At 39.4% G+C, this 20,044-nt stretch overlaps 1 protein-coding gene across 8 annotated transcripts in view; it reads left to right on the top strand.

The window, feature by feature from the left end:
- MAP7D3 (MAP7 domain containing 3) overlaps positions 1 to 20,044 on the top strand; it is a 45,589-nt gene that overhangs the window by 3,415 nt on the left and 22,130 nt on the right. For 6 of the 8 annotated variants that reach the window (XM_017816328.1, XM_017816292.1, XM_017816302.1 and 3 more), the window contains exons 2-6: positions 10,070 to 10,165; positions 10,992 to 11,072; positions 12,469 to 12,632; positions 15,422 to 15,536; positions 16,452 to 16,484. In XM_017816328.1, coding sequence (XP_017671817.1) covers positions 10,070 to 10,165; positions 10,992 to 11,072; positions 12,469 to 12,632; positions 15,422 to 15,536; positions 16,452 to 16,484 — 489 coding nt within the window. Of the gene's footprint in view, positions 1 to 4,285; positions 4,345 to 10,069; positions 10,166 to 10,991; positions 11,073 to 12,468; positions 12,633 to 15,421; positions 15,537 to 16,451; positions 16,485 to 20,044 lie in introns of those variants that run through there. The other 2 variants (XM_017816319.1, XM_017816310.1) reach the window with 2 other exon arrangements.

Below are 20,044 nucleotides of genomic sequence, written 5' to 3'. Positions count from 1 at the left end.
TAAAACATAATTTAAGAACACAAGTTTGTACCAATACCTGTGGAAGTACTGCTTTTATGTATAGTCTTGGTGTCAAAATCCAAGCATTCAGTTGTTGTCTTACTCAGTGGTGTTCAAATGAATGACTCGTGCTTACTCCACGTGTGGAGCAAAGGCAGCCCAGTGACTGGGGCATTCAGCTGGTGATCACTAGGGCTGCCTCCAGGTTCTTGTTCTGTCAGACTCCTCATAACTTTGGAGAAAGTTTTAAGGTTTTTTTGCGCTTCATCTTTTTTCCCTGCATCACAGTAGTAACACTGCTTTGCAGAGTGCCAGGGTGATAAATGCAAAGAACTGCACAGAAATTGGATTTCACGTAGATCCCAGTGGTGAAAGAGAACATTTCCAAGTCAGGCTGAGAACTTGATGTAATTGTGATGGCTGTGAGCCTTAATTTCATTTTCTTCTTGTTCATGGAAATACAATCATACAGAATAATTTCATGCTGATTCATAAAGATGAATGGTACATATTAGGTGCTTAACATTCTAAAGATTACCTCCAGTTGTAAGTGGTTTATATAAAGGTTTTACTCTAATTTAAAACTTTAAATTCTTGAGATTTCTCAAAATGCATTTGAGATCCTCCTTGCTGTAAGGAGAAAAAAAGAAACAAGCAAAAAAACCCAACCGAACCATGTGCATATACAGCAAATTTTTTTTTCAGTTTCTTATACAGGATGTTCCATTCTTTACATATTTTTTCATGTGTTAAAATTACAAAATATAAATTTGGATTCCATGCTTCAATTCAGATGCAAGTATTTAGCCAATAATGACTTGCAAGGGTCATAACTGATGGTGAGAGCAGAGATCCTGTGGCTTACACTATCTCTAGCTGTGCACAGCCTTAAAATGTGACTGGAATTAAGGACTGCTGCTTCTTCATACGCTTGTGATTTTCAAAAAGAAAACAGATAGGAATATTTAAAGTACTGATACACTGTTATTGATTGTCAGTTCTTAAAAGTGATAAGAGGGTAATGAACGGTTACTATGGGTTGCTGTGAGATAAATGTAAGAAATAATGTAGGTTAATCGTAATCTTAGGGGTATCAAATGCTGCTGGTTGTCTTTAAACTTGATAATTGGAGATTCTTGCACTCTTCTTGTAAAAGGATACTCTGACAAATAAAATTCTGAGCATGCAATTTTAATGACTTCTGTTAATATGACTTATCAGATGACTTGTGATATTTTAAAAACAAAGTGGGGCCTTCGAATTCTTGGTCTACCAGTAATAAATTAGTGCCATTTAGCTTCCAATTGTGCAGTTTACAACCAGGTAGTTCTTCATTGATGATATGCTTTCAGTGTGTTTTCATATACTTGTCCAATAATTAAAACTGTTCTAGATGCTGGTGATTGGGTGGTTTGGTGCACGGGTTTCATGGAAGAGAAATCAAATGTTGCTGGAAGTGGTTTTGTTTGAAAGAGACCTCAGCCATCCCCCCTGGATCTGTGGTGTTCACAGAGTGCATAAGTGGAAACAAGTCTTTGCTTTTAAGGAAGGCTGACCTAGTTGCTTGACGTTTGTTTTCATCTAAATTATTTTTATATTCCGGTCAGTTTGGAACTTCCTCTTTCTAGGTGAAGGATCCATAACTGGAGCTGCCTTTGAAGAAAACAATTACCATTAGTTGTGCTCAGAATACCTCTGTCTTTCCTCATAGTGGTTTTTTTTCCCCATAATTCACAGGGAGTTTTTAAAATACTCTTTTATGAGTACTTAACTGACTCTTAATTTACAGACACACTCTGTTGTTTAAGTGCACTGACCTGAATCTTGGGAGGGAGCAAAGATACTGTAGTGGCTTGTTCTCTGAGCAAGTGTTTTAAACCTCCTGGGTGTCAAAATTCCTCCCCCAAGTCCAAGAAGGATTGGCTACAAGAACAGAGAAATCCTGTAGAGATCTCTATACTTAATATAATTTAATAGAACACATTTATTAATTTGAAAGCTTATCCTCTGTTTAGTTTTGCCAAGAGAATTTCTTAAAGGAACATATTTTTGCAGCACAGTGTTGATCAATAATATGTGAATTGTGTTCTGGACATTGAAAACCAAGGACAGTCATCTCCAGAGTAGAACAGTGAGTGGTACCTTACTCACCTTCAGATTTCTCTAGAAGATTTTCTGCCATTAGGTAATGAATTAAAAAAATACATAGTCTCTTTATTAGTCTCTTTTGCCCTTTTGTCCTGTTTGGGTTTTTTACAGCAATTTGTTACTTTTCATTTATCTATTCTTCAAGTTCTTTAGGGCAGGGACTGATTCATGGTTACTTTGTTGGGATCTTACATTAGGTGTAGTGGAATGTCTCAGAGCTTTCATTTCTAATTAGTTGAGTGAACTGTACAGCTTTAAGAAAATTTACAGTTTATTTCCTTTTACATTTTACACCACCCTGTTCTGCTGTAGATGTACAGCAGAGTGCAGTGGATTTGCTGTGTTAAACACACTGTGGGCCTGTCACTGTCCTAGAGCACTGTATTGAGTGACTTGATTTGAGGCTGGAGGGGTAAATGCCAACACAGTCTCTCTTCTTCTGAAGCACACAGTGTTTGAATGAGCTCTGAAGTTGCCATAAGAAATTCATCGGGTGTAAAAGGAAAAAGCAGTAGTTTTCCCTGCTGTCATGTAAAGGAGCTGTTATCGTTCCACCTTAAGAAAGCTCAAAATGGTGTTTTCACAGGGTTTGTCTCAAGTTAGTTGTGACTCTGCAGTGCTAGGCTGTGTTCTTTGCTGGCATTGTTTGGTTGGGTGTATTAAACAATGGCCACAGCCTGCAAACGAGGACAAAAGCATTTACAAGGACGTGCTTCCAGCAAGCAAAAGAAACCAGACTGCTCAGGAAAGGGGGGAGTAGTGGATAGAAGATAGCTATTGCCAAGCGTTAGGGATAGTGCACTGTAAAAGAAAGAAATAACACAATGAGAAAAACAGATGTGAAATAAGAGAAGAGAGCAGAAGTTTGTCTTGAAGTTACTTTTTACTGTGGCTGTGCAGGAGTGTGAAGAGGAGTCAGTTTTAGGCAGCCTCCAGAACTGGAGGAGTAAAGCAGAGAGAGCTGATTTCTGTACCTCTTACCCACGCTTGAGCTAGAATTCCAGTGGGAACTAAACTGCTCAGAGCAGGGTACAGCGGGACTGCTCTGGCATCTCTGAAGCCAGTCCAGTGTGAGGAACAACACATATACTCCTGAGGCGTTGGAAGGTGTTATTAATGAAAGAGAATTATCTGTAAGATAAACAGAGCAGTTACTAATAATCTTGCACTCTATGTTTAAAACTCTGCTGTTTTACTTTTTTGGTCCTTCTGTAGCTGTTAAAGCTGTGTCTAATTCTGTTCAGTTTGGAGTGTTTAATCTGTATGTATACACCTACCTGTAAGCATTTATGTCACTACTAAATTTCACAATGAATTTACATGAAACTATGTAAGGGCATATTTATTACATAGACTGCTTTCATTTTAGTCCAGTGTATTTGGGTACTTTGGAATTTTCAGTATGCAGAAACAGGTAAATATTGATTTCTGTTACACTTGAGAAGGTTCACAAGGGACTCTTGGCCATAGTTTATTGCATCAGCATTGCAGTCATTGTCTAATATATCTCTAATATAAATAGTCAAGGCAGATGAAAGCAATTTGTTTTGCAGTTGGCAAGAAAAGTTTACGGTTGCCAATCTACAGAAATGGTGCAGAAATACTCTCTTTACATCTGAAGTGCAGCCTTTTTGTATTCTAGTGGAGAATTTTTTCAGTGAGTACAAACACCTTAGTGCCTTATTCTTTCACTGAAAAACATAATGAGCACTCCAGCCTTTCCGAAGCTCTGGCTTCTCTTTGGCTGAGTGTTACCAAGACAGTGCTTCCAGGCAGCAAAGACAAGACAGCAAGGCATGGCCATTTGCTGAAGAACAGGGCTGGGGCTGTAAGACCTGCTTCCTTTATGCAGGAAGCATCACCTCTGGAGAGAAGTTACTGGGCAGATCAGCCTGGTATGCACAGTGCAATAAACAGATTAGTTTGTGTGTTCTACCCAGCATTAGTCACTATATCTGAGTTGCATGAGAGCTTGCAGAGAGTTGGGGACGTGTGAATTGGAGAAGTGTCCCCTTTGGAGGGCCTTTTTGTACAAATCATGTTATCATATCAAAAGAGATGGTGAAAGATTATGTTTTTAAAAAAAAATAAGGTGGATTGTGCAGAATGCTAATCTTTTTCATGTTTTTTTTGGAAGGTGAGGAAGAACTATGGCGAAGAAGAATGTGGCAAAAGGGATAGTGAAAGGAGCAGGAAGTCAGTATCTGCTGTGGTTCACTTTAATTTCTTTCAAGAGGTGAATAATAACATACCTTACTAACAACCCCAAATTGTGAAGCCAGGTGTCTTTTCCAGAGAAGAGGGTGGATTTAGCTTGTCAGCCCTCTGTGCACAGTACAGACAGTGCTTCTTACCAACCTCGTGATGGCTTCTGGAAGAGGTGGTGACATCTCTTTGTTGTCTTTAAGCATTGTACTGGCCCTTGCTTTTCCCATTAAGTAGAGAGAAGCATAATTTGTGGCTGAGCAATGGGAGCAAGGTTAAAATAAGAGAATACAAGTGGCAGCAGGAATCAGTGAGACGCCATAGCAGATACGTTCTCGGTAGGGTTCAGACTAAGGATAGTACACTTCTGATGTGGCTGTCACACAATGGTGTAGCATCTCTGTAGAAAGTTTTTGGAGGTGGCTGCCAGTTCTTTTAAGGATGAATTTTGATTCTTTGGTCTGTGCTTGTATTACATTCAAGTTTGGTTTAGATTATGTGTTTCCCCGAGGGTAAAGTGTACAGAGATCAACCCACAAATTAACCGGCAACCTTCCTGGTGCCTCTCTGATCACGCCCTAGGCTGAACAACCTGTCCTTGAGATTACTTCAGATGTATCTTTGCAGGTTTCCTTATAAGAAATAAGTAGTGTTTTGTTAATTATGTGATATTTTTTAAAATGTTTCTAGCTCTTAGTCTGGGTGTGGATGCTTAAGGATAAATAAAAACGTACATTCTTGAAATATATTCTCAAATACTTACTCGGGGAGATGCTAATTTCACATACTGCAAAGGAATGTTTGTGTTAAGAGTTTTCCAGTGGGATGAATACTTGTAGTGAACTGAAGAAATCATCTTAAACTTCCTTAAGCATTGACTGGGAGGAAAACCAGATTGTACAACCAGATTGTTGTACAGAATTACCTGCAGAAATGGTCTTAAAGGGAGGAAAACACACAAAAGTAATAAAATAGGTATCCCACATAGGGAATGAATGTAGAACCAAGAGTGCAAATACAGTCTGGGATAAGGATAAGACAATAGGAAGCTCTTCTGGCCTGCTGAAGCTGAGAGGCAGCATGCACTGCTTTCTGGAGATCTGTGTGCTTTCCATCTGGTGACTGCCCAGACAAAACAGGAGAACCATCTGCCTTCCAGCTGGTCCATCAGAAGGTGCCTACGGGAGGCTCACGTGTTTGGTTGTGGAGCCTGTCAGTCCTTGCAGCCCAAAGATGGGATGTGAGAATCAGCAGGGAAAGACAGAAAGAAGGGGGAAAGCAGGGAAAAGAGGAGTGCATGCAGAGAGGGCTTTCTTTTCACGGTTCAACTTTCTGTGTTGTCCACCTGTTTGTGTGAGGTAATGGTGTAAAACCAATATCCAGTTTTTCTTAAAGCATCAAGCATATGATCTTGCATCCATTTGTCTTAACCTGTATTAATTAATGAGTGGAAATCAGCTTAAAAGGCAGTGTGCATAAATCTCAAACTTAAATGCTAACTTCCCTTGTCTTTCCTGGAAGCATGTGCAACTGTTATTAAAAGGAAAAGGATCAGAACCCTTGCTGACAAACAGTAACTCCCTGTAGTGGAGCAAGACAAAAATGGCATCTTGCAGAGTTGGCACAGTTTGCTATAAAATTAGAGATATTTTGCTGGGCCATTCACTTTTGGTTCATGGATTGAGTTTTGGCTTCTTGCTACCTGCTTTAAACTTTTGCAGAAAATTTAGATTTCCAACAGTGCCTTCCATTCAGGACATCTTCTAACACCTCCTGTTTCAAAGGCTTAGTCTGGGATTTTTTTTGTTTGTTTGCTTTGTCATTAAATCATAAGAAGCAGAAGGATTGCTTTGAAAGTTGGCATATTCTGCTCTCCTTTCTGGTTCTGCACGGGTTGGGAAAGCAAGTGGGGCAGCATCTGGCTGGGTCATGGATACCAGGAGAGGCGATGGGATGGAATCCCTAAACCTCGCTGGGCAAAGGGACGGAGCAGCTCCAGTCCCTAATGAGGTTTGCTAAGAACAGCAGTGGGTCCTTTGCCAGTCTTGGCAGGGGCCAAGGGTATTAGCTCTGTGCAAGGGTTGAAATAGAAATCAGAGTTTATTTTTAGCACTGGTCTTCTCAGGGCATATTGGAAACCTGATCAGCGAAGGAAGTCCCGTCGTGCTCAGTGCGAGGGAGGCACCACAGCACCTGCACAGACTCTGTGATCCTGAGCTGGAGGTGAAACTGGGAGAGTTGGATGTATCTGGAATGTTGTCTTCCACAGTGGCTGGTTCCTGGTGCTTCTGTGGGTTTGGTTTATCTGTGATACCCTTGGCCAGACACATGGTGCTAAATGGTGATGAGGGCACAGAAGGAAAACTGCTTCCCAAATCCCCTAACCATTTCATGTTCCAAATAGGCCTACTTTATTATGCCTGAATGCAGATATTATTATTATTGGCCACATGTGTGGCTTATACTTTTATTAATTTTACCTGGAGCATTTAAAGGTAGACTACTGTAAAATAAACACATACATTATACTGATCACAAATTATAGTTGTGAAAGCCTTTGGTGACTACTGTGGGAGGGGAAGCTCAGAATAGAAATGAGATTTAATTTGCCTGTAAGAGAATTTTTCTTCTCCAGGAAGTTTGCTGAATATGTCCATGAAGGCACCCCCCACTAATGCAGCATGTGACACAAGTTCTAGTGAAATGGTTGTTAACTGGTTTCCTGTTCTGGGGTATCCTGATTCATTACAGAAGTATTAGGCTTCTTTTACAGAGATAGGTCTTGTGGAAAATTCTTTTCCACGAAGCTTTGCTCCATAGCAGACTGCTACATTCATTATGGAAAAATAGGCACAGACATTATAGGTATCTGTGCCAAAGAACGTTTAAAGTTATTAATAATTTAGATTTCTTTTATCATATTAAAGCAAAATAAATTTGTATTTTTTTAAAGGTTGCAGGGTGCAACAATATGCAACTCATTTTCTCCTAGAGTAAGTAGTAAAAAGGGGATTTTGAAAATCAGTTTGATATTGCAAGTTTACCATAAAATTTACAAGGAACATAAAACCTGTCTGTTGACCAGAGATTTAGTGAAACTGAGCTTGCACATCTCAGGGACATATCTAATGTGATGGCTGTTTCCCTTTTAATGATCTTTTGTTCCAATCCCCAGTTCACATTTCGTTCTGGATTTCTGTTGGATGAATGGATCACATCTGTGTGACACGAAGGTGCACTCATGGTGCCCTAAATGTGCTGCTTTCAAATTTGTGAAGACATTGTTTCTATGCAAGTAATGAAGCATTGAAGCAGCAAACACAAAATATTTTAACTGCCATATAAAACCCCTGACATACAAAATCCTTTGCCTGACTATTTCTAGGCTTTTTTCACCTCTGTGTCCTTTGCAAGCTGAACTGTTTCTGTAACCCACTTTCCTGTTCTGTAGAACCTCAACTAATCTTTTGCAACCTTAATTAATTAAGATGAACTAATTGCTTTGCAGATTTTTAAATCTTTTTAAATGAATGCCTTCTAATCATGAACATTATTCAACTGTTTATGTATTTATGTATTCATTTGAAAATAAACAATCTCCCACATCCATTATGACTGGTTTGTTCAGTAGGATTTCTAATAGTAAAATATTTCTGCAAATAAAATAAGATGACTGTTGTACCTGTTTAATTGCAGCTTGCTTCTTACTACAACTTTGTTACAGATGTTCAGATGTTTAAACTTTGAGAGTTGAGGCAAAATTCCAGTAGTGGTCTTAACTAAACCTGGTGTGTAGGAGAGGAGTGAGTTTCTTCTGTTGGGCTCTTTTCCCAGCTGGGCTGAGTTGGCTCAGGCTGCCTGGGCACCTCCTGTCTCCTCCCTTGCTGGTGGAGACTGAAGGAAGATGTACCTGGATTTCTGTGTCTGAAATCTAAATGGTATTTGAGGAACCTTATGCTCCTTCAGCCTTTGTGATGTCCAGGGGTGCCTGGATACTAATGCCCTGTGTGTATATTTCTGTTCTCAGCACACCTGCAGTGGGCTGCTTTTCCTCTGGCTGTTTTCACTTTTAATTGTGTTAGAATAGATAACTTTGTTGTTCTCCACCTGGTATTTTTTGGACTAGATTCCCATCCATGTGGCGTGCAAAAGTGTACAAAAATCAGATTTTTATCTGACTTCTAATCTAGATGGTGAAATTACAGTGAGTCCCTTTTTTAGCTGTTCTCTCTGCCCATGGGTAATCTCACCATGTCATGATATATCTGGTCTCTGAGTTTGAAAAGAGCCTCAGAGATGTATAGGATGGAACTGAGGAAGACTTTTGTTTGCTGCTGTAGTGAAAAATTAATTCAAGACATGGCAACAGCTGCGGGTGACAATTTAGAGTTGCTGAATAAGTATTGTAATCAGCATTTATCACTGACATCACATGGGATTAAACACTTTGAGGTGATTGTTCTTGGGCACAGCCTTAGGGAGGGTTATTACCATGACACAACTAGTTGTCATGGCAATGCATGGAGAAGAGGGAGACTCTTCCTTCCTCCTTTGCATTCTGCACTACTCATATTAAAGGGAAGTCTGAGATCATTGGCAAAGCTGTTGTCTTCTTTTTTAAAATATAATGCCAGATTCTGCTGTTGGTCCTTCATGTTCACAGGAGTTACACGTTCCTTTTGTGGATTGCCTTTTCTGTGTAAAACAGGCCTTGTCTTTCTCTGGTTGGTTGGTTGTGTGATGTGTTCTCTTGCGTCCCCTGAAGTTGGGCTCCTCTTAGGAGCAAAGTTGAGCTCCCAGTATCTGTCAGCCAAGGTGAGAACAAGGTGTCACTGTGTGAGAACATTCCCATTTGAGCTGTGCAGGAAAGTGGGGTAATGCTGCCTTACGGGTTGCCCTGCCTGCTCTCCCTATACCACTTCACACCCTGCAAGATGATTAGTGAAAGTTGACACTAAAATAAAGAAAATCTGTGGAAAGTGATACAGTAAATTAGTCTCTCTGACTTCTTAATGGGTTTCATTATTTTAGCAACATTAATATTGGTAGCATTTCCTTTCTGTATTACTAACTGCGAGTCATAGCTACTGTGCTCACCTTGCTGAAACCTGAATAAGGTGAATGAATGCTCAAATTACAGTATTGGAGTCTAATTTACAATTAAAATTTATTTTTGAAGATCCAGTTTTAGAAGTACAGTGTAAGCATCCTGTAATGGTTCACTTTATGCAGCTTATCCACTTTCTGTTTCATGTGATCAAGTAATGACAGGTCTTCATAAACCTTTCCCTGCCAGGTCTCATCAGAATATGATTCTGCCAGTGCTAATGGACTATTACATAAGTATATCCAGCCCAAAAATGCACATGTGGTAGCAAAGAGTATTTATTAGTAAGTGTAAGTCAGACTTGTAACTGTGCTAAATACTTGGATTTGTCTTAGAAGAGTTATATAATAAGTTTGATCTTTTTGAAACTGTAGTCCTTGGCTGCACATTTGAAAACATAGGTTTTGTAACTGTGGTTTTTAAAAAGAAAAGCTGTGCCAGATCTGAGGTTTCACTTGACAAGTTTTTCCTTACAAGTTAAGCAGCCCACAGTTAGTTATTTAATAAAAAGATCAGCAACCTCAAATGGAATTTTATGTATTTTAGATATTTACTTATTGAGTTTCAGTTGTGGAGCTTTTCTTAATATGGAATTACTTTTTCTCACAGTTGCTGCAGCCCAAGCCATAGCAGAAGAAAGAAGAAGCCAAAGTGGCATTAGCCCTCTTGCAGTCCAGACCTCAATAAAGACAGCAACTAAACCAGGTACAATTATTGGTCATTGCCCTTCATGAAGTGCTGGGTTCACAAGGGAGAGTTAGTAGGCAACAAAGAGAACATATTTTAGAAAGGAGTTTGGTGCTCTTCAGGAGGCATCAGAGGCCAGAGCCACCTGGTAGATGGTTGGTAGATTCATTAAAGGTCTGGTTTTCATGGCAGATTTCTGCTCTTGACTGGCTCAGAGTTCAGTTGAAGGTGCCTGTCTTGTAGACAGAGCATAACAGCAAAATTAGTTACTGTTTTGTGCACTGGGCAACACCTACCAGTTCACTTGTTGCTGAAATTCAAGTTTTTATACCTGAAAAGATCTAAGCAGTCTTGGTTCTGCTTAGCCTGGAAATGAGCTGTCCTGCAGTGCTCTGAATTGGTTGTGACAGGTGAACAATTTGTTCTGAGGTTAAATTTTCCTAGATTCCTGTAATTCTTGTTCATGGAATTTAGTATGTACAAGAGTGAGGATCAGAGCTGGATTTGGAATAAGGATATGTTCTCACATATATCTGGCTACTGCTTAGTCTTTCCTTTGACTGTACACATTTAGCCTTTGATATGGTGTCTGCTTTCTCCTGCACTTATTAAAAACAGTGGGTTGGTTGTTGTGAGAGAATGGAAAAGGGAGGGTGTTTAGCTTCCTATGAATTTTTCAGATGACAACTTGAATCTCTATATGAAGTGTGCAGTGATTTGCTGGTACATGCATCTCTCAGGAAGTTTCATTCTCCTTTTGATAGTAAAGACTTTTGACTTTTTATTTAAATTTGAATGTTCAAAATAACTAACAATTGTGTGTCTTCAATTTTTGTTTTGACAGTGATAGATGGCTCCACTCTAAGAACAGAAGAAAGGCAAAGACTGGCCAGGGAGCGTAGAGAAGAGCGGGAAAAGCAACATGGTATTTTCATGTTTCATTTAAAATACAGTTTTCTGAAATGTTTGTGATAAAGGAATAACTTATTCCTCGTTCAGTCACTTTTTTCCAGCTTGCTGGGGACAAGAAACAAGGTCTACTTTTGGTCTTGCATCAGTGACCATCTGTGAACCTGAATGAAAAAGTATTTGATTTGAGAGGAAAATGCTGCAGAGAGTTTTAGCTTCTTGAAGCTCTGTATCACTTTTGACCTTCTGTTTCTTAGTGACCACCAAGAAAATTTAGCCAATTTCTTACTGAAATCCTCAACAAAAACACTTTTGAAAATAAAAATTTTAGCTTAAAACTGCTTCCTGTAGCCCTGAAGACTGAGGTTTAGGTAATGCCAATTCAGAGAAAATGAAAAAGGATTTAGTTAGTTGAATGGCTTGTTTGCCTTGAACACTGGTTCCCTTGTTTCCCAGCACACTGAAATGACTCCTGGATTGGAGTATCAGCAGTATACACTTTGTCTTAGCAGGGAATCTGAGACCTAGAGAACAGCAGAAAAGTCTTGCCCAGCTTTATGCTGCTTGCAATGTTGATCAGTGCATGTGTGTGCAGTCAGAGATGAAAGGGTCACAGTGAGCCCTGCAGTCCTGGGTCTTGAGCTCCCAGCTTGAGGGGAGTGGTGTCTCTCAGACCTGTGTGTTTGTTTGTTAACATAAAAATAACAGGAGTGATTGTGTTATCCTAACATGGGGAGAGGGTGGGACTAAAACACATATCAATCCAGAAATATTTTGGGGGCTCTCTATGTAGATACTGCCTGTGCATTGTTGGTGTAATTATCTGGTCTCTTGGTTCATTTCATCTGTCTAGCCATGGAAAATACACTTTGCATTCAGCCACTAGCTTTGTGTCACAGAACCTGGAGCTTCCTGTTAAACTGCACACAGCTGTTCCTTGGTGGAGGCTGCAGAGAACAGCGAGAGAACTATTTTGAATTCAGATGCAGGAACTTGGGGTTTTCCCATCTTGTCACTCAGTGCTTTAACTCTTTTCATTATATTTTGTTCTTAAAAAAAAAAGGAAAATTGCAACACAGAAAATTCAGGCTATTGATTCTTACTTACTACTTTCTTGCAAAGACTGCACTATTATGTTGACAAGAAAAGTATGTGCTTAACATAGGGGATATGCCTATCCTGATAGTCCTGTCTAGACAGTAAGGTCTAGTGTAAGGCAAGGTTCTGATTCCACCCTAACCTGGGGACAGAATGTCATTGTGCATTGTCATCCAGCTCTGCAAGCTCATCTTGCTGTATGTTTTCATTTTAAGTGGTAATAATTCTGCCTGGGTAGTCTTTGGCCTATAACTTGCATTGCAGCATCAGTGAATGGTTAAATTTGATTTTCATTTTTTCTTAAAAATTTACAGCTGCCAAAGAGACACAGATCCTTGAAAAGGAGAGAAAAGCAAAACTCCAGTATGAAAAACAGTTAGAAGAAAGGCAGAGAAAGCTAAAAGAAATGAAGCAGAAAGAGGAACAACGGAGGGCAGCAGTAGAAGAAAAGAGGAAACAAAAAATAGAGGAGGAAAAGGTACAACATGTCAAAGTTCTATACTTTTTAAGAAACTCCATTATTTTCTTACATTATCATGGTCTGAAGTGGTGGGAAATCGAAAACTGTGGAAGTGGTGAATGTATCAGAACATGAAAGTATTTTCCACATCACTATGATGGGCTGTGTACACGTATGCCCTCCTTCCCCATACAGCTTTAGCTGTACTCAAAGCAGCTGGGACTTCAGGAGCTGTGGCTGCTCTTTGGCCACTGGTTATTTTTCACACAACCAAAAACCCTACCTTATATTCCCAGATTTCTACATTCCTTCAGTGCACTTTGTAGAGTCTGTTTGTTAATCAGTGTGGGTGACAGGTCTTAGACTTCTCTTATTTCTGTGTCTTCCTTCCTGGGAGCCCTGGTGTGGCCTGAGAGTCTCCCATTCTTTCAGTTCTTCTAAATTAGAGCTCATTACTATATGATGAGCAGTTGATGATGTTATCTGTGTAGTTACCATTTGCTGCTTTGAACTGTGTAGTGAACTACAACTGCTTTGAACTGTTGTCACTGGGCCCTTTGCCTTTGCTCTGACTGCACACGGACCAGCAAAGCAGTATTTGATTTCTGGGGCTCATCGCAAATGGACAGAAGCTGAAAGCAGGAATAAATAGATGAAGTTATTCCATCCATTTTGATGAGTAGCTCTGCTAGTGCATATGAAATGTGGTGTGAGTTCTGGGAGGGTTTGTTTCCAGGGTGTCAGCAGTGGAGGCATCACACATCCACGCTTTTGTAAGCTGGGTGTAAGAACTTGCTGTGGGTCACTGGGGAAGAGCCCCTAAGCCTGGCTGGCTGCTCCCTTGGAGTCCAGCTGTTGTTACATTGTTCTAGCAATCCATCTTTACCCTTTTTGACTTGCAGTACAATGGTATTTGGTTTTCTGTAATCAGCTCCTGGGTGTGATCAGATTGATATTCCATTTGAACTTCATGGAATAGTTTACATTGCTGGAGAACAGAAATGTTTGGGTGGGCTGTGACTGCAGTCCAGTGCTGCATCATCTCTTTAAGCAACTACTTTATGCAAAAAGCATCCCTTCTACTTTAAGAGGTGTCACCTTTACATTTATTACATTTATTCATGTAATCTTGAGGATGGTGGATATATTTTTAAGTGGCCATCTGGGTGAATAATCAAGGAAGGCAAGATTAGCTGATGAGTTTGATTGTTGTTAACCTTGTCTTTTACTAAGTCCCTGAAGATGACCTTTTACATAGGGATTTATGCATGAAGAATCTGGCAGGTGAGAAAACAGTGTGGATTTGACCTGTAAACCGTGCCTTCAACCAGAAAGTGAAAACAGATCTTTACTTTGCAGAAAGAAATCACTTTTAAAGAAGCTAAGCTATCTTAGATCAATTTTGCCAGCAAGATACCATCTACAATTGTAAATTTAGTAGATAGGAGTATCTAAAAAATGCATAGCCTTCAGCATTATTGTTTACATTCAGCCAAGTCTCATTTAGTTAATCATCTTTCTTAAGAGTAGAAGCAGCAGCACAATAGCAAATACTGTGGAAGAAGTGGTTCTCTGCCTAAGTCTTGAAGACCACTAGCCATGTCTAGGATTGAGATACCTGTCTTGTCACAGCTACTCAGTTATTCTGTACATCTGTGCATACTGTATTGATGTCTTGAATTTGTTTCTGTTAGTAAGGTGAAGCCTCTGTCTTTAACTGTGACTGAAGAATTACCACGCTGCAGGTACCTCCTTGGAAATACAATACAGGTTACATAATGTCTGGGTACTTTGGCACCTTTAGCACTCTAGTTCAGGTTTCTCTAATAGAGGGGAAGCAAAACTTTGTATTTCAAACAAAAACTTCTAGTTTTCTCTTTTGTCAGGGAGCAGAATCCTCCTCCTTTCCTTCCAAGTTTACATGGTCTGTTTGTCACTGTGACTGTTTTAGTTTGTGTTGTGAAATGGTGTAGAAAGAAGGTGAAAGTTTTGTCTTCAAGAGCGAGAAGTGGCTGGATAATGAGTTCCCTTGGCATCTCACTGCAGTGTATCAGCAGTAAATACTGCTTCAAAAGATCACTTGGGATATAACTATTTCAGAAGAGAAATCTGTTGTTGACACGTGTGGAAACCTGGCTGGCAAGAAACAGTTTTACAGTTCATCCTTATGCACAAGAGCCGAAGCTCCTCTGTTAGCAGTTACTCGTTGTGAGACAGGAGCAAAAGCTTCTTTCAGCCCCCTTTGTCCTGTCAGCAGTGGTTGCTGAGTTGATTCTGGAGTTAATCAGTCTTTTTTTTGCAGTTTTGCCTTTGTCTTGCTGTTTGTAATTTCATCATATGTCTCCTAATGTCTGTTAAGACTTGGGTCAGTGTTTGTATAGTTCTTTGAGAATACAAATAACTTCTATTTGTTATTCTATAATGAAAATTCTTATCACCTTTTAGAAATAACTTCAGAATATAAATAGTTTAAGGGGTAAGCAATTACTCTTGTTCAGTTTGGGGTTCATCCCTATTTAGAAAATAAGTAGTGCTGTTTACTGAATAGGAAATCTGTTTGGTGGCTATTTTAAGTAAAGAGTAGAATAGATTATCTGTGGTTTAGCTCAACCTAATCATGTTTGCAGTGTTTTGAAGCCATTAATTGCCCTCAACATTCTTTACATGATAGTTTCTTTAACAAAAGCTTGTTAATCAGGCAGCCTAGGTAAAACATTATAAATCACAGGGGGGAGGTGGGTCTGTATGTTGTTCTCTGGTGTAGCTGTGCTTCATGGTTACAGCTTCATGGAGATGTTGTTTGATAGGAGAGATACGAAGCAGTTATGCATCGTACCTTGGAGCGGAATCAGCGGCTGGAAACGCGGCAGAAGAGATGGTCATGGGGAGGATCTGTAACTCCAGATTCAGAAAGCAAAACAGGTAAGCAGCACATTTTCTAGTAGGCTTAAAATCGCAGAATATTATATGTGAACACTGGCAAATGCAGGACTATTTGTAGGGATCTGGGCATCCTTTACTGTCTTGGATATTAAAGCAGGATCTACGGGTAGCTAATGGGGAAAGAATCATATCTGTGCTTGCCCTGAAATGCTGCTCAGACTTAGAACTGTTTTTGACCTTGAGAAGAGCTAGAGAGAAGCCCCTTGGGAAATACAAGACCTGACAGAATTGTATTGCCAGCCCCCAGCCCTCAGATAGGGGGAATTGTAATGTATAATGTTAAAATAATTCTGAGTCCTTCAAATGGAGTACATGTAATGGAGTATTAAGACTGGTGATAAAAACAAACAAACAAAAATACCCAGTTGTATTGTAATATCACATCTAACATGTTTTAAACACACCCTTAGAGCTACAGCATGCTTACTGATTACTTGAATGCCCAGTCATGGGTGATGAGGTTCAGTGGGCACTGCCCAAGCTTCTCAGAGCATGGGTTCTATTCTGGATTAGGTGATGTGTTTTAGCACTCTTCAGTCTGAGCTCAGATCATTTCCTGTTTCACACAATTAACTATTTCTGCTTGTAAACATTCTAAAATCAGACTAGCAAATCAGGATTGCATTGGAAGAGATCTTTTCATTCGCTACCTGTCTGGAAGACCAGTAACTTAAGTTATTGTCAAGGAATAAAATAAAAGAAGTGCTTCAATGCAGCGTATCTTCTGTATTGATGGAACTGTACTGAGTTTGTTTTACTACTGTCATCTGTCAGCTTGAGTGTGTGTTTATAACGTTTGAAAGTGCTTTGACATGTTATTGTTATTTTTCAATTAACTTGCATTTTTTACTATTTGACCTCGTGACTTAGTTTACAAACCTTCTTCTTCTACAGAACAACAGAGCACAGATGAAGGTGGAACTGGTGGTATTGATTTCTAAAATGTTCTTTTTCTGTTGTTTTACACTTACTACTAACCTTTTAAACTTGAGTTCTTCTTTCTCTGAAACTAAGGAAAACCAGCTTCTTGTAGATCTTTTCCTGGATCTTGGCCAGCTGTGCAACAAATGTGATCCCTAAGTAGAAGGCAGCCCTCCTTGCTTTAACTATCCCTCCCAGCTAATTCAACTACAGCTTAAGTCATGGCATTCTGAGGGAATTTTCAGGGACAGGATGTGTGCATTTGGGTTTTTAAAGATGACTGAATACAGCATGGGTAGGAGAAGAGAAATTCGTAGGGGCAAGTATTTGAATAAAAATTAGTTCAGTAGTCTGGGTTTTTAAAAGGCAATTTCAAATCCTTTCATTGCTGCCTAATTTGCAAAAAGTACATGGTAGGGCTTGGTTTGTTTTCTTGCTTTGTTTTACCAGCAATTGAAGTAACATTTGCAAAATCAAATGGTATTTTGCTGAAAGGGAATGAATCCTTTGTGCAGTTTGATACTTTTTCCATGAAGGGTTTTGCAAAATCAGATCTGTCCAATTATCTAAAGATAATTGTATACATTAAATGTGTTTTCATTGGATTTCTGGCACTTTCCAGAGCACAGACTGAGCCATTCATAGAAATGCTTTGAATCACTGATATATTTGTCAAGGCTATATGTTTAATAAGCAAAATTATTTCTTGTAGTTGATTGGAGATGATGATAACTCTCAGCTGAGACCCAGCTGAATCTGAGTCCTGACAGTCTGTGCATGCCCACAGCATTACTAATGCAATGCAGCTGTTCTGTAACAGAGACAAGTGAGACTCCAAAATGCAATGAAAGTCTGACTGAGTATGATTTAACTACTCTGGCTTATTCTGGCAACACAGTAGAAGCATGTCTATTTTATCTAACTTCTCTCTTCTCTTATTCTGCACAGCACAAATCCCTAATTTTCTCCAAAATTAGCCAGTTTGGCTGGATTGGCTTACCTGTTTTACATGTGTTCCTTGGATACGTATTTAGATCCAGTTGCTGTATCCCACGTTACCATTTATCATTTAACCTTGAAACTGGGAAATCACATTTGCCTTACATGTTTAAGAAATCACTGGTTTTTCCTACCTTATTTTAAATCTAAACTTAGTAAAAAACATAAAATAACGTTCTTTGCTCTCTCCTAATTGATGTGAGGAAATGAGCTTTGTCTGTCCTTTTTATTGTGAGGGAAGATCTTCAGTGCTGCTGAAGCACATTTAAGATAAAATGTCTTCAAACACTAACACTCCTGATATAATAATAGGTGCTTAAGCTGGGACTTATGCATCATAATGTAGCAAGAGGAGGAGCAGATTGTTCAGCTACAATAGATCAATTTGGATAACTTGGCACCAATTTGGAAAAAAAATTGCTATGGAGATAAACAGATAATGCAGTGTCTTAGTCAAACCCTTGTGCTTCCACACTGTTTTAAATTTGTGTTTCATTTTATGTTACTGTTTCAAGCATGCAGTCCTCATACATGAGGTGGATAATGTGGAACCCTGGTTGGTTTTACACTTCTCATATTTATTCCTGTTTCAGGGTAATTCTGTTTAACTTTCTGAGAGCCCATCAGGTAATTATTATGAAAAATCTACCCAAGCCATGTAGGATACTTAAGTCCAGCTGACTTACTAAAAAAATCCTTATTTGGTCCATTTCACCTTATATTTACGTAATTGCAGGAAAGACAATTACCTTTTGTTTTACTCTGAAAAATGACACCATATAAACTCTGCTGCATTACATCATTGGGGCCAAGAAGTGCACTGTCTTTAGTAGCATGTATAGAGCAAATTTCAATACAATAGTATTTTTCTACATCAGTTTCTGTGGCAGATTTGAGATTAAAGCCCCATTTCTTGAAATGAGAGCCATTGGGGGAGCAGATTTCAAATATTCATTTTAGGACAAAAGGCTTTCTTGTGTGTTGTATTGCTATGCAAAAAAAAAAAAACAAAAAACAAAAAAAACCAGAATCAGACATGTCTTCCATGAACTGACCGTGTCAACAGTAATATTTAGGAATATTGACTGGTAGAGCAGAGCTTTTGGGTCATACAGAGTGCTCTGAAAAGTGAAACCCATGTAATTTGAACATTTCCCCAGGCATCATTCCATAGGATGTACAGAGTGTGATTCACTGAGACCACAGCAAGGATCCTACTGATGGCCTGAAATTTAAAAATTGATGAAAGCCCCAGAGTCAAATGTTACATTGATGACATTGCTGTCAGTGCTCAGATGAAACAGGCAGGGTGTGGGTCTGCCAAGAGAAGTGGCCAGGCTGTGTAATAAAGCATCCTTGATGACAGAGCCCTGGTAAATGAGGCAGTTTAGTGGTGACTGCTGAGGAGAACTGGACATTCAGGTGCTTCAGGAGTGGAGACCTGCTATTAGAATAGAAATGGGGCTGCCAGAGCCTCTCCTTTCTAAATAAAGAGCTTCCTCGTCCTAGTAGAAATTTGGAGGGAAGTGAGAGACAGCTAATCTTATTTTATGTAGCCTAATTTCATCCAAGCTCAGATAGGCTGTGCTGCAGCTCCCTCTCTCAGTGAAACCCTGTGAGAAGCCAGGATTGAAAGCTGCTCACTCTCATCGTGATTTTATTAAGATACCATGTGTCCAAGCTCCTTACCCAGTTTCAGGCCTTCCTGCATGGCAGCCCTGTGCTTTCTTTGGCTCTGCTGCTGCACTTTCCCTCTTCCATTAGGAAAATACAGAAGTCTGGTATCATGTGAGCTGAGTGTTGTTTGCTTCTTCCATTTCAAATCCCATGAGGGAAGTTTTCTGACTTTCCCCAAAGAAAGATATTTGAGATACTTTTTCAAAAGTTATTTTGTAAATAGCTACATAACCAGACTGACTGACTTGAGAATATCCTGTCTGTGTTCTAAAGTTTTTTTTCTAGTGAATCATCCAAATCTTTAAAGTCTGTAGGAGCTGTCCTGTGGGTGAGGTAGGGAAAAAGTTGAGGCTGTCTGATCATATATTTGCAGATGTATTGATCGAAAAAGCACTGACCTCGTAATATCTTAAGCAATTAATGCAAACTCAGATTTTCTGGAAAAAGAAAACTCAAATATCTGTATGAGCACCCTTTACCAATTAGATTTCTTTCTGTCAAGGCATCAGTTGAGATAGTAGCTCATGCTCTCACCACTCCCCTCTGTTCCCCTAAAATATAGAGACTGATTTTTTTCCTTGTCCGAACAGTCATATTTAGCCAGTACTTTCTTCTTCTGAGTTCTCTAGTAGAAGTATCGCCTCTTATATCTTATAAAACAGCACAGCCTGCCTCCAGAACTTGCAACCTTGGTGGAAAAGAATTAACTTTGTTCAATATAATTTTTCTTAAGGCAAAGTTTCCTTTTTGCTATCTGGGTCTCAGTGGGTGATAGACCAAATCTCAGATGTCACGCAAGTCCTGAAGTCCTAGTTTGAACCAAGGGAAATTTGTGTGAAGTGTCCATGATGTTTGCAGGCCTTGGACTCTCTTGAGTTCAAGCAGGAGGC

Source organism: Lepidothrix coronata, unplaced genomic scaffold, assembly GCF_001604755.1.
Source record: "Lepidothrix coronata isolate B3197 unplaced genomic scaffold, Lepidothrix_coronata-1.0 Scaffold2, whole genome shotgun sequence".
NCBI classification, from domain to species: Eukaryota; Metazoa; Chordata; class Aves; order Passeriformes; family Pipridae; genus Lepidothrix; species Lepidothrix coronata.
Note: the sequence above shows the minus strand (reverse complement) of the source record. Positions and strands in the feature narration are given on the sequence as shown.